General features: G+C 48.7%; 1 protein-coding gene across 1 annotated transcript; it reads right to left on the bottom strand.

Moving 5' to 3' along the window:
• Nucleotides 1-2,155: 2,155 nt before the first annotated feature.
• DHRS7C (dehydrogenase/reductase 7C) lies at nucleotides 2,156-17,094 on the bottom strand. Its single transcript, XM_016222446.2, has 7 exons — nucleotides 17,008-17,094; nucleotides 16,636-16,795; nucleotides 8,444-8,556; nucleotides 6,462-6,672; nucleotides 4,495-4,587; nucleotides 3,297-3,452; nucleotides 2,156-2,364 (listed from the first exon to the last, which is right to left on the bottom strand). Exons 2-7 carry the CDS (start codon nucleotides 16,787-16,789, stop codon nucleotides 2,156-2,158), a joined length of 936 nt encoding a protein of 311 aa, XP_016077932.1. The 5' UTR covers nucleotides 16,790-16,795; nucleotides 17,008-17,094.
• Nucleotides 17,095-22,693: the final 5,599 nt, after the last annotated feature.

Raw genomic sequence — 22,693 nt, 5'->3', positions numbered from 1 at the left:
TGCTCCGTTCTTTCAGTGAATCCCCAGGGGATTGAGGTCTTTTCCCAAATTCAAGTTCTTGCGCTCCCAGAATGCAGCTCAGTGCCAGTGTGGGTGTGTCCCTGACTCAGCCCCTCCCTGCCTGCCACCCCCACCTCCACCAAAGGATCAGCCTCTTGGCCCCACTCCAATAAACTCACCTGAGAGGAGGCAGAGCTCTACAGGGAGCCGGTCAGGACTCCATCGCCTGAGTCTGTTGTTCCCCCCACCCTAAGCTCCCACCTGCCCTCCAATGATCCTGGTTTGAGCACCCCTATAGCATCCTACTCCCCAATAATAATAAAACCTCTCAAAAGGTAGCCGGGTACCTTGTTGACTCTAGGCCCGTCCTGCCTGCTGCTTCGCTTACTCTCCTGAATTCTGGTGCCGCATCCTGACCACCAGCCTCATCCAGGGTTTCACGGTAATGATGCGATCCTAGGTGCTTGCTTCCTAAACTAAGGTCTATATGTGTGCATTTGTGTACCGTATGTATGTTAGTTTTGTAAATAGCATGGGCTCGGGGAGGAAGTGTGAGCCTTCTTTCACCTATAAATATTAGAAGGCTTTGAATCAGCAGTTACAATATTAGTGCAAGAAGTGTACCTCCACACTTTCCAAGATCCCTAGAATCATTAACTTTTGTGTAAGAAAAACTAAGAGAAACACCCATCAATAACAAGGATGGCAGTTTTAAATGAGTTTGGCTTTGAGAATGTAAGCAAATGAGCTAGGTGGATACCCCGGGGCAGAAGTTCTGAACATTTGCTGCCCTTTAGAACCAACTGAGAAGCTCTATAAAAACAGTCGTGCCTGGGCCCCTCTGCCGACCAATTAAATCTAGGTAAGGGGCTCATTCAGATGTGCTGCCAGGACCGAAAATTACAGCTCCGCTCCGCTCCGCTGCCAGCCCGGGAGCTCCTGGCCACATGTGGCTATTAAAATTCAGGTTAATTAAAATTAAACAAAATTAAAAATTCAATTTCGTAGTTGCACAGGCTACATTTCAAGTGCTCAACAGCCACATGTGGCTAGTAGCTGCCACACTGAACAACGCAGATGATAGAATATTTCCATCTGTGGACCAAAAGGGGGCCACACACTAAACCTGACAAGCTCGGGGGAGGCCTGCATGGTGGCCTTGCAAACTCAGAGACTGAAAGTAACCCCATAGGAAGGCCTGAAACTGAACAACTTTCTAACTAAAAGCGAGTCACGGCGGGTAGTCATGTCCTAGGCTGACAAAGGTCAATCTTTTCCTTAACTGAGCCTGTCTGTTGTCTCTTTGCATCTATGATGACATGCCTTTGGAATGTCAGGGTAATTTCTTTCTTTCCGGACCCTCACCACACCAGAGCAGAGACCACAAAACCCCTCATTGTTATTGTTATCATGTTAATTGTTAACGGCTAACTCTCCTGTATCCACAAGTGTAAAAGGAATATGTGTCTATCATTTTACTTCTGATCCAGTCTCAGAGATGTCCCCACTTTGCTTTCTCCCGCCTCCCTAACCTGTCACCAGTGGATTTCATGGAACCCCTTGTGCCTCTTCCTCTGATTCTAATGTATAAAACAAGGTGCAAAACTGCCATTCTCTGGAGCCTTTTCTCAACCCGTTGAGATTTTGTCAAATGAACTCATAAAAATCCTCTACAGGTTTAAACGTTTCTTCTGTTGACACATCACGCAGACAGGTCTGCTTGGCAGGGCTGCCCTTAGGCTTGTTTTTGGAGGCTGATGCAGGCAAGTCGCCCTTAATAAAATGCAAGTGGTTTTCTGAGGGAGTTCCTCAGCAGACTGATGGCCATGGTGTGTGTGTGTGTGTGTGTGTGTGTGTGTGTGTGTGTGTGTGTGTGTGTGTGTGTGTGTGGTGTTAGGTCCATTTTGGTTCCTGTTTTTTTGCTCAGTTGTCACCCTACAGAGTCGAGAAGCTTCTGGAAGTGTGTCTTGGGAATGTAGAGTGGAGACACCCAGCGGCCCCCGGGCCACCCTTGCCAGGATGGTGGACATATCCCACCAGGAGGACAGGTTAGGAGGTGGCCTGTGCGGGGCCCCCGGTGCTGAGAGGACAGGAGAACCAGCCCTTGCCAGGAAAGCCTTTATTCCCATCAGGCTGAGCCACTGCCCTCTAGTGGTCAACCCTCCTCGGGGACATTGAGCTTCTCCTTCACCCCACAGGCCACCACGGCAAAGAAGAACTCTGGGAAGAAGGTGCGGATGTACACGGCGGCTTTGGGGATGGGGTTAGCCATGAACACCTCCTGCTTCTTCCGTCTCACCGTGCGCATCACCTCCTCCGCCACGTCCACGGGGTGCACCCCATAGGTCAGCTTCCTGGAAAAGACTGAAGAGCCCCGGGAGGGGGCAGGGGTTCAAGCCTCAGCAGGAGCGAGCGGGTCAGACCCCTCCGGGTGCCCAAAGACAGGAGTCACGGGCCACCTCTGCCTTCCACTGACCGTGAGGCCCTGAGCAGACACGACCCCTCCGCACCTCAACTTCCCCATCTGTAAAGAGGGTGCAGCTTCCTGCCCTGTTAACTTCACAGGGTGGTTATGGCCCATAGAGGGAGCCGAGAAAATCAAAGGTGTCGAATGGGTTCCGGGGACGTTGCTGATCATTGCTGCGGAGCTGTGCTTGTCAAGACCTCCCGCAACCATGTGCCCACGTGTTCCCCTTGGTTCCCTAACGCACACGGATCCCAGGGCAGAGCGCAGCAGCTCCAGTTAGCACAATCTAGCATAATAACAATAAGGTGTGTTTCCAGAGCACCTACTATGTGCTGGGTACTGTTCTAAACCCTCTGGGAGCCAGAACCTTCAGTCCTCCCAGTGACTCCATGAGGTGGATGGCACCATCACCCCTCATTTTTTAAAAGGGAAACTGAGACATGGAGATGAAAGGAATTGGTTGTGCTCAAATGTTTAATATGTGGCAGAGGCAAGTGTCAGATGCAGGCAGCCTGGCACCAACTCACTCCCAGCCTCTACTCTTCCAGGGAAAGGGGGAGCAGGTCGTTCTTAAAGACCAAATCCTGGTTATTCCACCCGAGGCCTGAAGACAGGCTGTTCATGGCCACGGTCACATGGCCTGTGAGTGGCTGAGCCCAGCTGGGCCCTGGTCTGTGGGTTGCAGGTTAGGGTTCTCTCTACCTGGTGCCCCTAGACTGAAGGTTTGGGGCCCCCTCCCTGCCATTAGGTGGTGCATCCCCCACTCCCGGTGTCATGCTTTAGGAACGCCCCCCCTGCCCAGTGAAATGTCTCCCCTGGAAAAGCTCACATTTACAAATGGAGGCCTCCCAGCTTCCCTGGCCTGGGTGAACGTTGTAGGACCGGATGAAGGTGGGGCTCACAGTGCTGACGACAACGTCATATTCCTCCACTTCGGCCCGGAGGCAGTCGAAGAAGCCCAGCGCGGCGTGCTTGGAGGCGGCGTCTGGGAGAGAGAGCAGCGGTGGGCACAGGGCCGGGCCCTGCTTCCCGGGAGGAGCGTGGAGACAAGCGCCGGGCGCCCGTTCATTCCTCCGCGCTCAGCGGGAGAGGCCCCGGAGCACGGGTAGGTGGGGCAGGGAAGCCCCGGGAAGGGGTGCGCAGAGGCAGAGCTGGGGTTGAAGCCAGTTTACCATGCGCCCACTGTGTGGCCTCGGGCAAATGACACTACTTTCTGAGGCTCAGTGTTCTTATCTTTAAAATGGGGATGATACCACCCTTGCCAAGATGTGAAGATCCAATGGGAACATATCTCTAAAATGCCTGGCCCAAGCTTGAGTTCCCACTCCCCCCCAGGAAGGCTGGGAAATAGGGCAGCTCTGGAAAACGGTCTGGCAGGCAGCGCCTTAGACGGTGAAACAGTTACCACGTGAGCAATGAGAACATACGTCCACACAAAACCTGGTCCATGAACGCTCACGGCAGCATTCATCATTCATAACGGCCCCAAAGTCGAAACAACCCAAATATCCATCAGCTGATGAGTGGATAAATAAAATGTGGTATGTCCATACAGTGGAATATTATTCAGCCATAAAAAGGAATGAAGCTCTGACACATGCTAGCACAAACCTTGAAACATCATGCCAACTGACAGAAGCTGGTCTCAAAGGGCCTCATAGTGTATGATTCCACTTACGAGAAATGTAAAATCTATAGTGACAATTGGGCTGGGGCTGTGCACCCACATCCGGAGCATGGCCTTCATCCGGCGTGGATCACGCTCTGCCAGGGCATGGCCTGACCGCCTGTGCCATGTGAACTTCTGGGGAGAGGGACCTTACTGTCATGTCTCAGGGCCTCCTATCGTCACCTGCATGCCATAGGTGCTCGAAAATAAGAATGGAAGGGATGAGAGGAAAGCCAACGAACCATTTCATTTCTGCACTGTCCTGTCCCACGTGACCTATGCCTAGTCCTTGACACAACACACTTAATCCTGTAAAACACATGACACAAGACGGGACATTTCTGTCCTGGCGACTTACAAGCTGTCCGGAACGGGATGCCAAGCTTCCCTTGGATGTTACTCACTAACACGATCTGGCCCGTCCTCCGGGAGATCATGTTGGGCAGCAGGACTGGAAAGCAAGGGACAGTGCGTCAAGGTTCCCAATCTGAGACCAAGTCAGGCAGCAGCAGGCGGACCTGCCCGCAGACCCGCCTCCTCCCCGGGCTCCTGTCCCCCTGGCTGCAGGATGAGTAGGGAATGGACACCCAGCCATCATCTGTCCCATTTTCCTAGGAGTGGGCTGGGCTCAACCTGTGAATTGCTGGGCAGCCTTCCGTGGCCCGCCCATGCGCCTGAGCGACACGATCTCAACAGTGAGGAAGGTAACCCCTTCTCAAGTCTCCTCTCCTGGCCGGTAGGGAGTCTCATGTTGCTCTCGTGTGCCTAACACTGTCTTGCTAATCTTTTCACAAAGAGAGGAAAGGCCTTGGCCCTGTGTCTGCGGAGAATTTGCTACTTTGTTTTGATTTCAGGTTTTCTTCTATTTATGGAGAGAGAAGGGGGTTTTTAATTTATGGTGGTATTATAAAGATTTCCTCCTAAAACATTCATTTAAAACTGAGAAAATTCAGAGGAAAAATCCGAAGTAAATAATAGTACGGGTGGAATAGTAATATGGCAAAACCCAAAAGACGCAACTTTCTGACCGTTTGAGTTTGAGATGGGCAAACTGAGACCCAGACCGCTGAGCAGATGTGGGTCGTAGGGCCTTAGAGGCCTGGCTGCGAAGCTAAGCCAGTCCTGGCCGGTTCCACCCCACCTTTTGCAATCCTCACTTTGATGTCAGCGAACCCTGAAACCTCAGAGGTTAACTGAAGGACACAGCTTGGCGTGTCCCCAGGGACTGGGCTGAAGGAAACTGTTATTTATCTCTGGGGCACCATTTCAGAAGCCCTGGGAGGCCCACATGGCTCAGTGGTTTTGTGTCGACCTAGGATCCAGGTGATCGGGGTTCGATTCCCAGTCAGGGCACATGCCCAGGTTATAGGCTCAATCCCCATCGAGGGCGTGCAGGAGGCAGCCGATCAATGACTCTCTCATCACTGATGTTTCTATCTCTCTCCCTCTCTCCCTTCCTTTCTCTCAAATCAATAAAGATATAGTTAAAAATCTATATATTTAGAAACTCTGAGAGATGATCTTTCTGCCCGAAATATTCTTTTTCTTATCTGCCATGGTAGCCATTCTCAGGGAGATCTGGGCTGTAGGGAGGGAAGCTCTACACTCACGCTTTCTGAGCCTCTGCCAGGGACCCCACTCCCTAGGTGGAGAAACCCCCAGGCTTCTATTCTTCCTCTTGGGGTCCCGCTTTGATAAACTTCTTGTGGGGGAGGGGCTTCAACTCTTGGTTCTGTTCCATGTCATCTCCAGCCCCAACCCCCTGGGCTTCAGACCCGCATTTGAACTTGGCAGCGAAAAATCTCCAAGCAGGAGCTGCCGCACTACCCTTGAAAGGGACTCCTGCCTTCCTTGTCTGCTGCAAAGGGATGGGAGTATTCTGGGTGTCCTGTACTGTGGGGATAAACGGTTTTCTTCTTCGTTACTGAGGATAGAAGCTCTACCCCTAAAAAACTGTCATGGTTAGAAGCAGACCCACTGCAAGGCTGATGGGTCAAAATGGATGCAAAACCTGAAGACAATGGTGCAGAGCTAGGGAGTGGGATCGGAGGGAGCCATGGATATAAATAAGAAGGGGGGGAAAGGGAAGGGCTTGGGGAAGGGGCCTCATGGGGGGGGGATATACCAGTAATATACTTCCAAAATCCTTTTCCACTCATCAACATGTACAGTTAGAATGCTGGACGCTTTCACCAAATAAGTAGGGACTTTTCTGAGGGCTGCTGGAGACCTCCTCTGGCATCGGATGACCGTCTGTCTACGTAAAGGAGCCCTCTCCAGCAGCTGGTGGCCCAGAAACCCAGAGGAAGGGCAAACTCACGAGACCTTTGGTCAGTGTGATGGGCCCAAAGTAATTGGCGTCCATGATCTTCCTGTCCAGCTCCAGGGAGATCTTATCGGCGGGCCCCTTCGCCTTCACGCTGGCGTTGTGTATGAGGAGGTCCACGCAGCCGTAGCAGCCCAGCACCTCTCTGGCCACGTCCTGCACGCAGCTGATGTCTGCCAGGTCTAGGAGGACCAGCTTTGGGGTGAATGTCTGCGGAGGCAGGGAGAGAGTCAAGACGCGAGCGGGGACACCTTCCTCTTCAGGCCGAAGAGCTACCTTTTCTAAATTCGGAAATTCAGAGCACATGAAATGATGACCATCAGTGATGTGGGAAAAGCAGAAACGACCACGGGAGGAAGGAGGGTGTTGCGGAATGCACCCTTGGGGACCAGAGCAGCAGCAGTGAAAACAAAAATCCAAACATGCAAATATGCTGTCATGAGTCTGCACTTTGAGCCACGGGGCCGCAGCAGACAAATCCAAGTGAATGTTGCCGTTCACAGCGGAGGCCTTCCTGGCTTACAAGTCACATCTAGCTTTTAAAAAAAATTTCTTCTTTTAATTTTTCAATTACACTTGCTATTCAGTATTATATTAGTTTCAGGTGTACAGCATAGGGCCTAGACACCATATAACTTACAAAGCGATCCCCCCGTAAGTCTAGTACCCGCCTGACGCCACACATAGTTATTACGATATTTTGGACTATATTTTTATGCTGTGGTTTGCATCTCCGTGACTGCTTTGTAATTGCCAATTTGTGCTCCTGAAACCACATCTAGCTTTGTAGACACATTTTTAAAAAAAAGTTTTAAATTAATTTTAGAGAGAGAGGAAGGGAGAGAGACTTTGATGAAAGAGAAACATGTATTGGTTGCTTCCCAAATGCCCCCCACTGGGGATCGAGCCCGCAACCCAGGCATATACCCTGACCAGGAATTGAACTGGCAACCTCTCCGTGCAAGGGAGGGCACTCAGCCAACTGAGTCACACCAGCCAGGGCCCACATTTTGTTTTTGATCAAAATCATGCACTTATCACAAGATTGAAGTACCATCTATGTTCCAGGCATTATGGTCAGTCCTACACACATGCTGCCATCAAGGCTCATTGTTGAGAGGGGTATGGATGGGAAAACTGATGATACCATGTGGTAAATGCAATCTCAGTGTTAATAAACTATGTAATCCTGAGATACATCCTTGAAAAGAGGGTTTCCTAGTCAAATTTGTTTGGGAAACATAGACTATTAAGTGTTCTTTTCGGAGATACACAATGCACATTAGCATATCAAAGACTCTGAGAAGTCCTGTGGTAAGGTACTCAACCAGACCGGCTTGGCTTACTCAGTATTTTCCCACCATTGACCTCTGAACTTTGTTTTCGCTCAAGGCCTAAGGACATCCCAGGAAACACACCTTGAAGAGTGATGTGTTATCCTATTTGCTCCATCTTTTCAAAAACCACACTTAGGTCTGAATTATTTTTGGCTATTTCCAAAAACCAAGTTCAACATCAAGGGCAAAGATTTAAAAAAAATCCTGACAAGAGCTCTGTAGGCAATTTCCTAAACAACTCTCCGGAAATGCTTTGAAAACCGCAGTGGCATTGAAATAAGTGTTCACCTCCCAGGTGACTTCTTAGAAGGGGACTTCATCCCACAAATTTTTTTGAAGAAAATATCTTTTGAGATATTACACCTGTGACATACCCTACCTTCTGGATCCTCTTTGGGTCTGACTTAAACAGAATGGGGATGGGGAGTCAGTGGCTAGAGAACACATTTTGGCATGGCGAGTGATCAAAATGAGTTGACCCCTTATGACTGGCAGACATGCCTGTATCAAGATTAGCGAGGCCATTGCTTTACACCCCCAAAGTAATCACCAAATTTCAGCCATTTGACCAAAGAGCTGCTCTTTAACAACCCATGAAGGCTAAGGGTGCCTGAGTTACCCAAGCTGACCACCGAAGGCCTTACCTTGCTGGGGTCGGCCACGCTGATCAAGGCGTCATACAGGTTCTCTAGCCTCTCCCAGTTCTTTCCACACAGCACCAGCCTCGCGCCGCCCGTGTGGAAAACCCGAGCACACTCTGTGGGAAGAAGGAAGGAGGGCAGGGTGCACTGTGTGGATGGAGCCACTGATTCAAGGGTCCAAATAATCTAAAAGTCTTAAGACCACAAAGTCTTTTAGAGGTCATTTCATTCAACCTCCTCCCTGGGCTGTAATTTTTTCTCATTTCTACTCCTGTGAATGGGAGCTCGGGGGGGGGTGGGGGGGGACACAGCCCCTCATTCATTAGATAGTTCTGATTATTAGGACTTTCTCCCTTAAACTGGACAGAGAGATGACCCTTTCCCAGGAGACCTCCAGGAACAGCCCTAAATAGATCTCACTCCAAGGATATTGGGAACAGCTAATGTATTTTTCAGACCAAATGCACTGGTTTTCTTTGCATTGTCTCTGTAGATAAATCCTCCAGCCAGGGTTCTTTTCATTAAAAAAGTAAACCTGCTTTCTGTCTAATTCCCAGCTCAGCCAATGCAGGACTTTCTCAAAGGGGCAATGGCTGGCAGACACACCGCATTCTTGTGTAGCATAACACCTATATTTAAGGAAAACAAAAGCTGACATATTTTGAGAATTTACTTGTCCCAGGGACTATTAAAAGAGATGTACAAATATTAGCACATTTAATTCTCACAATAACCCTATGGGGTAGTATCTGAGGTTGAGCTCCCTGGAAGCAGAATCAGAGACAGGGATTCGGGTGGCCTGGGTTTACTGAGGGAGTGCTCTTCAGAGAAAATCTACTGTGGAGTTAGGTGATGGGGTAGGTGCCAGGCAAGGATGTGGCTTCAGGTAAAGTCAAGCCTTGGCTGGATCCAAGGAAGGCTCTGGAGTGTAAACCCAGCTGCAGAGCTGTTCCTCCTGGAGGCCAGAGGACCAGCCTTTTATACACCCATGTCGACCAGACACTGGCTCTGTGTTGCCTCCCTCCGGGTGTGGGTGCAAAGGGTGTCTAACTCCTGGGCAAGTTAATGCCCACCTGGGCAGCCACAGCACCTGGGGAATGGACAAACTGGCCAGGTGTAGGGGTCTGGGAAGGGCACCACCACCACCTACTATGCGGGATGGGTACCTGTCACTGTCACATTTTACACCAAGCAGTGGCAGGCTTGGACTGACCCAGATGCTGAGGGATAGCTGGGCGGCACTGGGAGGCTGCAGAGCCTGGGGGCAGCCGCTCAAAGCGATCTATGGTTGTGATATTCTCCGCGAGCTCAGCAGCCTGGTGCAGGCGCAGAGAAGGGAGCCAGACAGTTGGCGGGACAGCACTGTGGGCGGGGCGTTATGGTGGAGACAGCGATTGAGGAGCTGGAGCGTGCAATCTAAGCCAGACAGGAGCAGGAGAGAAGGCAGGAGGGGTCGATAGAGAAGAAAAGTCGAGCCCTGGCCGGTTTGGCTCAGTGGCTAGAGAGTTAGCCGGTGGACTGAAGGGTCCCGGGTTCGATTCTGGCCAAGGGCACGTACCTTAGCTGCAGGCTCGATCCCCGGCCCTGGTTGGGGTGCGTGCGGGAGGCAACCAATCGATGTGTCTCTCTCACATCGATGTTTCTCTCTCTCTCCCCCTTCCACTCTGAAAAGCAATGGAAAAATATCCTTGGGTTAGGATTTTTTAAAAAAGAAAAGCCGAGGTCTGTGAAGTGTAGAAACAGGTGTGGTGGGGGTGACTGAGAGCCGGGAGCTGTGGTTTGTTCTGCTGACTGAGGAAAACCTGAACCAAGAAGTAACTGCGTTGCTCTCCTTTCCCGCCTGCACCCGGCAGGATGGCTCGTGCAAAGAAAGGAGGTGAGAAGAAGGGCCTTCTGCCCTCAAGAGGCCGTGACCAGAACACACCACCCATTCCCAAGCGCACCCGTGGAGTGGGTTTCAAGAAGCGTGTCCCTCAGGGACTCAAAGATCCGAAAATTTACCAAGAAGGAGATGGGACTCCAGATGTTATCATTGCCACCAGGCTCAACACTGCTGTCTGGGCCCTAGGAACAGGGAATGTCCCATATCGTATCCAGGTGCGGTTGTCCAGAAACCGTAATGAGGGTGAGGATTCACCGAACAAGCTCCACACATTGGTCACTTACGTTGTCACCACTTTCAAAAATCTACAAACAGTTAATGCAGGAGAGAACTAGCTGCTGATTATCAAATAAAACTATAAAACTCCAGAAAAACCCCAAACAAACAACAACCTCTGTTAACAATGTCACTTTGGATTATTAGGACCATAGAGAATGGAAGATTTCTCCAAATGCAGGCATTTTATTGAGAAATAGGCATGATGATCCTGGACGGCAAAATTCAATAAAGATGTCAATCCACCTACTGTGAACTTGAGGCAGTAAATCAAGATCCCAACATGTCTTGGAGAGTGACAGAAAGATAGTAAACTTTACTTGGAATAATAAATATGCAAGAAAAGCAAAGGACATTTTGATAAACAATAATGGGGATGGACTAACTCTCATTTATTAAAATGTATTATAAAGCAACAGTGGTTTAAGTATAGATAGAAATATTGATTAAAATAAGCCAAGTATTCCTAAGAATTTAGTGTATGATAAAGTTAGTATGCTGAATCAGTGTGAAAACATATTTAAAAAGTGGTATTTGGACTACTGACTATTTGGGAGGGGCAAAATCTAGACGCAACATACCAAAATGTATTAAATAATTAAATGTAAAAACAGGACCATAAAAGCACTACAAGGAAGGAGAGATGAATTTATAATCCTGCTTTGGGGAAAGATCTTTTAAGCATGACACTAAAGGGAAGAATCATAACAGAAATGATTTATAGATTTTTACCCTTAAAAGAACTTTCCTTACATCAGAAAACATAAATAAAAATTAAGAGCAAGATAAATTGAGGAACTTGTTTATAATATATATGTCATAAAAGGGTTAATTTATTTGATCTACAAAGAACTCTCATAAAGTAATAGAAAAGATAAAGACCCTAATAAAGAAATTGGCTAGTGAGATGAGTAAGCAATTCACAAGAGGTACAGAGCTAATATGCAGAAGATAAAAGTTCAATGTCAATAACATAGAAATACAGATTAAAACACATCACTAATTTTAATCTATCAGATAATCAAAAACGGAACTGGTAATAGTCACACATTCAGTGCTGGTGGGAGTGTAAACTGCCAAAATCTTTTAGAAGAAAAATTTGACCGAATTCTTAAAAGTAAGTATGGACTTTGACCCAATTATTTCACTTCTGGGCATTTATTCTAAGAAGATAATTTAGAATTACTTCGTATGTCTCGGTACCATAAAAAGAGTAAAGAATTGGAGGTGATTGCAAATATCCAATATTACAGGAGATTGGTTAAAGAAATGAAGGTAAATCTATGTCAGATATTTGAAGCCTTTACGACTGATAGTGCAAAAATGGGTTACTGCAATGAAAAGAAGTTCATGATATAGGAACTAAAAAAAAAAAAGATTCAAAACAGTGTCCAATACAACTCCATACACTTGACTTTGTATATGTGTATAACTGGATGTTAAATTGAACATATGCATATGTAACAGGATTTTAAATTGGAAGTTTGACTGAGACAAATAGATATAAAATTCCAAAGTTAAATGCAGTTTTTCAAAGGAATTAACTAAAAGTCTGTTTCATAGAGCTATTTATCCCAAAATAGGACACAAATGGACCAAGAAAGAAGAGGGGGGATTTTGAAAGAGGAAGTTTGGGAGAAAGAACTGTCGTGTGAGCATTTGCCCATGTTCTCCACCCTAGAGAGAAGGGTGCCAGTGGGACGTCTAAACGGCCTGCTGTGAGTCCCCTGCAGCTGGGAGTCCCGACTATGCCTGAGTCACACCTGAGAAATCTATTGGGAGAGACCACGGGCCCTCTCCCGGAGCCGAGGGGAGGAGGGCTGTGGCTGTCCCACAGGTCCGTTTGTATTGAAGACGCCACCACACGACCACAGTGGACCAGAGGTAGAGCGTGGATTGGCTGGGAGCTCTTTTGAACTCTGCCCAAGGGGACCTCTCAGAAGGGCAGTGGGCTCTGAAACAGAGGGCCTGGGAGGAGTGGACCCTCGAAAACTGGAGCTGAGCCTAGACTGAGCAAGCCGAGCTCACCCCCTTCACGGAAAGTGCAAACGAATGTTCCCAGGAGCCCCTCTGCTGGATGCAAAAAAAGAAAATGCCACGAGAGACAGAATCAGACTTGGCCTCAGATGCGTACTAGGCGAGGAGCTTGAGGCCATCTCAGAACAGTGTCGGGCAGGCAGACTGACTTCCCACCCTCCTCTGCCTCCTCCCTCCCTCCCCCCAGAGGGTCAGAAGGAGCAGCGCCTGGCAGGGAACCCGCCCTCCAGGGAGGGGCGGAGGGCGCAGAGCTCAACTTCAATGAGAATTGGCACATTTACTGGTGTATTGGACCGGGCATCCCAGTTTCTGAGTCACAGTTATAGCCACAGGGTTTTGCATAATCTAATAGTATCAGAAAAGTCATGGGACTACCTGATTTTTTAAAAAACCAAGATGCAGAGGAGGTAATGGCCCCTGCAGGTCTCACCACAGCCCCGATTCCGCTGGTTACACCTCTGAGCATCATAAAGGAGCAGAAAGAAGACAGGAGGAGTGAGTGTTCCTGAGTGGGTGCCGTTCTAGGCATGTTTTATGTTCTTTTTACTTAAAAATTCTTTCATATATATGGTCTTTATAGTAACAGAATTCGTTTGGAGGGAGGAAGCCTTTTGCTGCTCAGCTGTAATTCTGAGCGGCAGCCACAGTGGGTGTGGGGCAGTCATGCTGGTCAGTCACGTTGGTTGGGGTTTTACAGACCAGAGAAGTGAGGTTCAGTGACAGGAAATGATTACCCAGAGTCACAGCTGGTCAGTGGTGAAGCCAGGACGTTAACCCAAGCAGCAACATTTTCCACACCAGGCTGCCTCTCGGCCCGTGCCCGCCACTGAGAAAGGAACATGCTGGGCGTGGGGGTTGTCATCCGCCCATTCTCCCACCCCCTCTCGTAAGATGGGCACGTGCTCACAGGCTGGGCGCTGGGGCAGATGAGAAGTCTGTGGCCAAGAGCCGGACCAAACCTGTGGCCTTGGCCTCCTCAGCAGAGGAGACAGGAGTGTCCTCGACCACCACCCCATTTCCCCTCTTCTCTGCTAATACCGTCCTTTCCCGGGTGCACCCGGGAGACGGAGCCCAGGGGTGCAGCCATGCTCTGGTCCAGCAAACCCCAAAGGCATGCTCTCAAATACACGGTGCTCCGTTCTTGCTAAGGCGTAATGTGTACCTGGGGGTTCTTACTTCTATTTGTTTTGGGTTCGCTCAGTACAGGCTTTTCCTTTTCCATGCACCAAACACAAATGGAGCCCTCAAATCTAAGAAGCCATTGACTGTAAGGCACTTCCTGACATCAGAGAGGTTAAAATGCCAAGAGGTGGCCTGTGAATATTGTCAAGGGCTGTTGATTGAAAGACAATCAGCTGACTTCAGAAATGTTTGAAGGTGAATCAGTGTGTGTCTCAGAGGTGATGAAACAGGCAGGGCTGTGCTCTCTGAAGCGCAGTGGTTAGGGATTTTGCGAGTTACTCTTGCTGCAGAGACAGCGGGGACAAGTTGACTCGATTCTTGACTTGGCTGAGTGGTGTGAGCTTGGGTGAGGGTTAGATGTCCTGACCTTTGGCTACTCGATCTCCCTAGTAAACAGCTTGGCGCTGGGCTCCTTGCTGCTCCCACGGGTTTGGTCAAGTTCCATGGACCAGGGCTGTGCTGTGGGCTGTGCACAGCCTGTGCCGTCTGCTCAGTGCCGCTCACTTTTCTCTTGCCTTGGGCCTGAGAAATGGAGCGGTTTGCACCTAGCATCGTTGTGGCGAGCAGCGTGCTCTGGCCAGGTGTTTATTTAAGGTCACACACACCCAGTTACTTCTAAATACTTGGACTTAATTTTTCTACTTTGTGTTCCTTTGCAGGGTGGGTCCATAGCGTACAGTAAAGAAAGTGGTGACAATAGTGGTGACAGGACTAGACCATAAACCTGCGAAAATGCCATTTTGCCCCCGAGATGTATTCCCTGGGTACCTGGTCTGTCCAATGTGAGACTGAGACTTAATGAGACTTGAAAATAAATAGTAAGACTACTAAAACAAACACATATCTCTCAGCAATAGCTAGAACAGTAGCCTGTCTAGTAGGAAAGAAACAGAAGAACTGAACAGCTTCCTCACCAGCAGGAGCTAATGGACACTGCGGAACACTCTGCCCCGAAGCCCCAGGATGCACACTCACTCCAGCACCCACGGGCCATTCATCCAGACTGGCCACATCCTGGGCCATAAAACACACTCGACAAATTTAAAAGAATTGAAATCATGCAGAGCTTCTTCTCTGACCATATTGGAATCTAGTTAGAAACCAATAAAACAAATATATAACAGCATACTTATCCAAATGAGTGCCTCTGCTCATCAGATGGCCAATTTTAGAGGCTATTTATTAAGTAAACTTTTTTGGGAGGTATTTACTATATGCCAAGCTTTGAGCTAGGCAGTGGGGACACCACAGGTGAACAAAACAGTCTCCAGCATAGGGGTCCTTGTGTCTACAGACCAACCGGGAAGCACACGGGGCCAGCACAGTGAGAAGGGCGCCAGTGTAGTGAGGCCAGCTCCTCAGGGACCTCAAGGTGTCAGGAAGGCTTCATGATGAAGGGGCCTCGTGTGGCAGCTGGTCTGATGCTAGATGGGCTTTTCCACTCAAAGAACATGGTTTCCCCAAAGACTTTGACTCCGAGTGTCTGTAAGTGGCTGTCTCGGCTCCAACTCCCCAGGACAACCGCTGCTTCCTGTTCTTGTGTCTGGTCTGGTTGACAGATGTGTGTGCCCTGCTTTGTCCCTGTGGAAGATGGGGTTCGCGTTCCCCTCCCCTTTGAGTCCTGAGTATAATGGTCTAGGATATCTTCCTTGGGAACTGCTTCTGGGACCCACACAGGGGCTACACAGAGAACCTGGAGTATCTGCCTTATGCTTAAAAGAAATACACGGTGAACCCAAGCCTGTCACCCACTGAAATGGAGCCCATCACGGAAGCAGGCAGACTGGCCCCCACTGGGACGCCCAGGGGAGTGAGGCTCTGAGAGAATTCCCAGCAGGAGGTTGTAAATGTTCTCACGAGGGGCACAGTGGGGTTAGACACCCAGCCCCCAGAGGGACTCTGGAAGGGGCAGTGCTGGCCTCAGCACTCAGGATGCAGTGAACTTAGTGGACACGAGTTAAGTGACCTATGGGTGTTTAGCAGGGTGTGCTCTACATTTGATTAAAAATAACAAAACAACAGCAAAAATTACACCCTAACTATGTAACACATGGGGCTGCACTGCCGTGGTTAGGAAGGACAGTCAGAATCTTACAAACCCAAGGACACCGTGTCACAGGTGTCACCAGGGAAAGGGCCACCCAAGACCATCTAATGTAGGGGCTGCAAACATAAAGGCCTTTACGGCCAGGAGGTAATGTGGCTGAGAGAGCTGGGTTCAGTGCGGTGCGTAGGGATCGCGGGGGTGCGGCACACGGGAGCCTCCCTGCACGGTCATCATTCTACCATTGCTCACACCTGCGTGGTACCCACCACCGCTCTGGCCCCTGCTCTAAGGGCTCCCCATCTAGGAATTCATTTATTCCTCACAACAATATTATGAGGTGGAGATTACTAGCGCCCTCACTTACGGATGAGAAATCCAACGCAGAGAAGTGAGACCGCCAGCTAGAAAGTGGTAGAGCCAGGAACTGAACTTGGCTCCCAAGTCTGGGTTTATAACCGGCACACTGCCCAGCTAAGGGCTTTGCATTTCAAAAATTTCTGGAGACTCTATGAGCACAAAACAAGTCACACCTGCAGACTGTGAGGTCTTTGAGTTTGCAGCTCCAGATATTTCAGTGCCCTCATCTCACAGGCAAGGAAGCTGCGGCCTCCAGAAGAGATTTGCACAATGTGTGACTTGCTGGTTAATGACAGACACTAGGAGAGAACACAGCCCTGACCCCACCCGGCTAGCAGGCTTGCCCGCACCCCACCCTGGGGCTGCTTGTCCCTCAGGGCAGGAGGGGGTACAGTGGGGGTGACACCAGCTTACCCTTGCCCAGCCCTGAGATGGCATCGGTGATCACCACCACCTTGTTCTGCACGGCTGACTTTGACCACAGCCTGGACACCTCTTGGTAGATGAAGAGAAGACCGCTGATTCCCAGGAGCAGCAAGGGCAGGATGAGCACAGCTGTCACCCCCATCTTGTTCTGGCAGAAATGGCGAAAGGAACTGGCTTTGCAAAGGGCCTCTGATCACGACGCTGGGGCCGGGGAAGCCCAAGGCTGCAGGGTGCAGCCACTCATGCACCAAGCCCTGCGTGTCCTCTCCAGGGAGCTGGGCTCTATGCAAGCCCCAGGGCAGATTCCGAGCTGAACACCCTGCTAATCCCCAAATGTCCCATAAAGAGGAAATTACTCACGGAGTCTCTGAAAGCAAAGTGAATCCAGGGGCTTGCCCTCCCGAAGGTTAATTATAAATTTAATTAAAATGAGTCTGCATTTTTGGAAGGAAATCCATGTGTTAAGGCCACTTGCTTGGGCCCTAATGGCTATTTATAGCTCTCAGTGCACTGAAGGGCTTTTCAGGGTAAATATAGTGTCTGTTCTGATATTGGGGACACATGCTGGCCGGCTCTGATTTCAGAGCTCTTGCCAGGGCTTTTACAGCTCTCTGGCTGCCTGACTGAGAGGCTTCCTCTGCAGTTTGAGGCTGGGCATTAGGGATCAGGACCTGGGATTCCAGCACAAGCATCCTCGCCCTCACTTCCTGTGACCCTCCTATCAGGTAGCTTCCAGGTGGCTCAGGCAGGCCGGGCAGTGAGCCATGGGGCTTCCATTCTGGTTGGGGCTGAGAAGCATAGAAAAACAGAATGGAGCCTGTTGTACAATAAACCACCCGGAGGGGTGAATGAACTGTTAGAAAGCACAGTTTGGGTGTGTTTCTCATTAGTCACGGTAATCCAGCTCCCTGAGGCTTAGCTCCCTCATCTGCGAAATGGGCATAGCAGTATTGTCTTGCAGGACTGTTGGGAGGAAAAATAAGAAACTGCCTATCAACCTGGAATAGACCCTGTCTGACAAGAAGACAACTATTGTTATCTTTAATGATTAAGAATATTAGGAACTTATCCCAAATGTTAAATATTTTTTTAAATTAAATTTATTGGGATAACATTGGTTAATAGGATCATATAGGTTTCAGGTGCAGATTTCTATGATACGTGATCTGTATATTGTACTGTGTGCCAACCAATCAAAGTCAAATTATCTCCCGTCACCATATATTAGGCCTCTCTTCAACCCCTACCCCCTTCCCTCTGGCCACCACCACACTGCTGTTTGTGTCGGCGAGTTTCAGTTTCATATCCCACATATGAGTGAAAGCAGATGGTTCTTAGCTTTTTCTGGCTGGCTTCTTTCACTTAGCATAATGTCCTCAAGGTCCATCCGTGTTGTCGCTAATGGCAGTATCTCGTCCTTTCTTATGGCTGAGTAGCAGTCCATTGTGTACATGTACCCAGCCCTCTATGCAGGACACTTGGGCTGTCTCCACGTTTTGGCCGCCGTGAATAATGCTGCACTGAACATAGGGGTGCATATATCTTTGTGAATATATGTTTACGAGTTTCTCGGGTATATACCCAGGAGAGGGGTTGCTGGGTCAAAGGGAAGCCAGAAGGATTAAAAATGGGGAGATTTAAATAGTTAATCTCCAATTCAAGCACTAACACCATTAAACCCAGAAGGCCTACCGTAGTGACATTCTAATTTGCGTGGTGAGGACGGTTGGGCTGACCAAGAAGTGGGCCAAGGAGCAGTGCGGGGGTGGGGAAGGGGGGCGAGAAGATGCATTTCTTCCTTGGAAATTAAGACTGACCAGGAACATTAAAAAACCAGCAACTTTTTATTGACTGCAATCTCCTAGAAATGTGTACATATCCTAAGTGTGACGCTTCCTGAATCTTCGTAAACTGAACACGCCCCTGTAATCAGCACCCAGATCAAGAAACAGCGCGTTGGCAACATGTCCCGCCACATCTCTCCCAGCTGTAAGGGTAACTGCTTCCTAACGTTTAAAGGCCTCTGTTGGTCTTACCTGTGCTTGAAAACATTCCTTATATTTAAATAGATCACAAGTTCTTTCTGTTTTGCTGAGCATTACACTTGTGAGATGCATCCATTATTGTCGTGTGAAGTTGGTGATCTTTCATTTCACTGTGTGAAGACACCTCACATTTTTTATTTATTCCTGGGAGCGGGCACTCGGCTGGTTGGCCCTACAGCGCTGTTACAGATAGTGCTGCTGCAGACACACATGGCTTTTGGTGACATGAGCACTGTTTGAATGCGAACGTATTAGGCCTTTTGGATGACAGAATAAGGAATTTTGGCTCTGATGACCTTCATGTCTGAAGACATTGGCTGCAAAAAGGAAACTGAAGAGGTAAATGTGAAGTCTACCCACTGTCTTAGTGTCAGGATTCCTTGAGCTAAGTCCTGGTATGTCACTCCACCCCCATAGGCAGGGAGGGAGGTATTTTAAATTCACTGAAATTACGAATTAGAAAACTTCTGAAGAGCATTATTTTGGAGGAACAGCTTACATTGGGAGCCTTAAAATATTATTAATATTATAATGTCTCCATGCCAAGGTTGGTTTTATTAATATTGTGCAAATGTGGCCACTGCTGTGATTGATACTTTACAAGTCCTTTGTTTGAAGATCAGCCCCCAGAGGTACAAGATCCTTTGTAAAAGAGGCTATATCTGGGTCTGCTCTGGTGTTGACGGCAGGCCTCTGTTTAAGTAGATTCAGCTGATGACAGTCACCCACCCACGTGTCCTAACAGCTCAACCACCACTTCCACACAGTCATGCAGCCTTCTAGGTGCAGTCTTCTATGCTGCTGAAAACAGTGAACCACTGGACAGTATTCCACCTAAGAATAGTAAACATCCCAGATTTCAGCTTAATGCTTCCAGGAGATGACTCAAGCTGTCCATACATATCGTTCAGATTCTTTAATTTATTTTTCAACCATTATTGTTGCACAGCTATTATGAGCTGGGCAGTGTTCAAAGTCTGAGGACCACAGCTGTGAATGAAATAAAGGTTGGTTTTTAACCTCTTGCTTTGGGAAGTGGATAATAAATCCACAAGTAAATAATTGCAGTGTGTCAGAAGGTGATAAGTCCTGCAAGAGCAAAACAAAATCAGGAGAGCAGTTGTGTCCAGGCAGGAAACAAAATCACCCTGGACCACTCAAGTGGAGAGACTTTAATGGAAGATCCTTACAGGGCTATGGAAGGGTTAAAGAAACACATAAGGGCTGAGAGGCACCCAGGGGCCAGCAACGAGGGATGGAGAAAGAGTTACTGTAGCCCAGTGAGAGGTGGAGCTTGGGGGGTGGGCATCCAGCAGGTTCTATAGTCATGAGGAGTCACAGCTACTGCCAGTGATAAAGGGCCAAAGCAGGAGGACACACCTTGACGGCTCTTTCTCCAGCCTCTGATGCCATGGCCACATTAAGCAAACATGGGGCAGGCTGGGAAGAGGCCAACCAACAGTAACTGCCTGGGTAACTTGCCTACCTGATGAGTAAGAGCTCCTGTGTGATGATTACTCCCTGGAGAACATTCTCACAGTTCCAAATATGTTCATACTCGGTGTCATTACAAGAGGAATGTTCATACACCTATTCCCCCAATTTTCTTGTCACCAATTTTTTCCCCATTGTCTCTGACCTATTGGCCAACGCGTTAGCCAACTGCTGATAGGTATGAGTAGATCTGTACCTCAGGCCATCTTCCTTCCAAAGAAAGCAGACAATAGGTATTGTTCAAAGTTCTGTGCATAGAAGGTTTTCCTTTTGCACTGTGTGTCAGAGCCACCCTTGATGGGACAGTCCACCTCTAGCTGATGCCAGTATATCAGGTTCATCTGCAAACCAGTCCCACCTTTTCCCTTTAACAGGGAGCAAAGGCAGCCAGTCGGCACAGGTAGGTATCACGGCGTGTTAAGGCAATGCTCTAGTGCCTTTCCACCTGCTCAGGTCCAAGATCAGGCCTCTCTACCTGAGGCCACCCCTGCAGGGCTGATAGCTGGCTGTCTGCTGACTGCACTACCAGCACCCAGGGCAACAAGTCCCTTGTTGAAGAGGAGTCGGGTGGCGCATCACAGTGTCTATCATAGGAGAGGGGCGGAGGCAAACGGAGAATAAGTCACTCTCAGAGGTGACCAGAGGAAGTCTTGGTGAAAGAGGGCATTTGAACAGATGCCTGAAGGAAGTGATGAGGTTATATGGGGGCAGAGTGGGTTTGATATTTTCAAGGGGCAGCAAAGAGGCCAGTGCACTGTTGCACAGTGACAAGGGAAGGGCGAGTCATAGAGAAGGTTAGAGAGGGCATTGAGGGTTTACGTGGACTATAGGACATGGCTAGAGCTTTGGCATTTGCTTAAAATGAGATGGTGATCCTCGAAGAGTTCTGAGGAGAGGAAAGACATGATTTAACTTTAATGTATATGTATGGTCCAGGAATAGATTGTAATGGGACAAGGACTGAAGTAGGGAGACCAGATGGGGACCTTCGCAACAGTAGCTCAGGTGAGCGGTGAGGATGGCTTTGATTTGGCTTCACTGGGTAGCATCTAAGGTGGTCTGAGGTGCCTGGGTTTAGACATATTTTGAAGGTACAGCAGACAGGATTTGCTCACAGGTTGGATAGAGGGAAATAAAGGAAAGAGAGGAATAAAATTTACTCCTGGATTTTTGGCTCAAGCAACTAACAGGATAGAGTCCCTTATTTTTTAATTATTATTATTATTATTATTATTATTATTTGAGAGGAGGAAGGTTACAGGGGGCAAAGATTGGGAGTGGCTGGGTGCATTAGGAGTTTGGTTTGGTCTGTATTAATTTTGAAATCCCTGTCAAACCTAAGCGAAGGTGTTGAGTAGAAAGTTTGGTCTGCCAGTCTGGAGATAGGTCCAAGAGAGAGGTCTAGGCTTAGGATGCACTTCTGAGAATTATCACAGATGGGTGCTATCGATGGACATGCAATGAGATAAGGTCACCTAAGAGATGAGTGTGGGCAGGGGATATCTGAGGACTGAGCCCTTTGCACTCTAATATTGAGAGGCTGGGGACTTGAAGAAGAATCAGTAAAGAGACCGAAAAGGTGTGGCCAGCGTGGTGGCGGAGACACAAGAGAGCAGTGTCCTGGGGTCAAATGAGGATAGTCTTTTAAGAAGAGAGATGACATTTTGTGTTTGATGCTGCTAATTGGTCAAGTAAGACAAAGTCTGAGAAGTGACCTCAGCTTTAGGGACGTAGAGTCACTGGTGCTGTCGACAGGACTCTGTGAAGGTTCTCCTGAGTTTTCAGTTCTCCGTCAGCCTTACTGTCAGTGGTTCCGTAATGAGCCAGCCCTGCAAGGTGGTTCATGATTCACCCAAACTCCCTGTACCTTACTCTTTGAAAGCACAGTCTTCTGCACACCTTGTATGGCTTCACCAAGTCTGAAAGAGGCTCAGACTAAAGAGCCACAAGCTTGGAAGATCCTCAGAGCCACAAGCCTGCAAGATCCTCAGAGCTTGGTTGGGTAACATTAGGCAGCTTCAACTTTGACCCATGACCCTAGCGACGGGGAAGAGGCAGCACAAGGCAGAGGGTCCTCTGGCGTGGAATTATGTTTGCACTCACAGGTCTCAGGGAAGTTTTAGGTGTCCCAGTGAAAAGTCAGGTCTGCTAAGCTGGCGGGGGTTTCCTTTTCTTTCAACTTAATTGCCACAGACAGGAGATGTTCCAACCCAAACACACTCTTTAGTCTACAAAGAGATTCTTGTTCCAAATCCCTGTCTACTTTACTGCTCTTCTTAGGAAAGAAGTCTGGAAGGGAGTGGAAGGGAGGGAGGGAGAGAGAAACAGCGATGTGAGAGAGACACATTGACTGGTTGTCTCCTGCGCGAGGGGAGCGAACCTGCAACCAGGTACGTGCCCTTGACTGGGAATTGAACCCGTGACCCTTCGGTGCACAGGCCGATGCTCTAACCTCTGAGCAACACCGGCCGGGGCTCTTCTTTTTTAAAAAAGATCTGTGACAACCA

Source organism: Miniopterus natalensis, chromosome 17, assembly GCF_054644295.1.
Source record: "Miniopterus natalensis isolate mMinNat1 chromosome 17, mMinNat1.hap1, whole genome shotgun sequence".
In the NCBI taxonomy this organism is placed as follows: domain Eukaryota; kingdom Metazoa; phylum Chordata; class Mammalia; order Chiroptera; family Miniopteridae; genus Miniopterus; species Miniopterus natalensis.
This window is presented reverse-complemented; position numbering and strand designations above follow the sequence as displayed.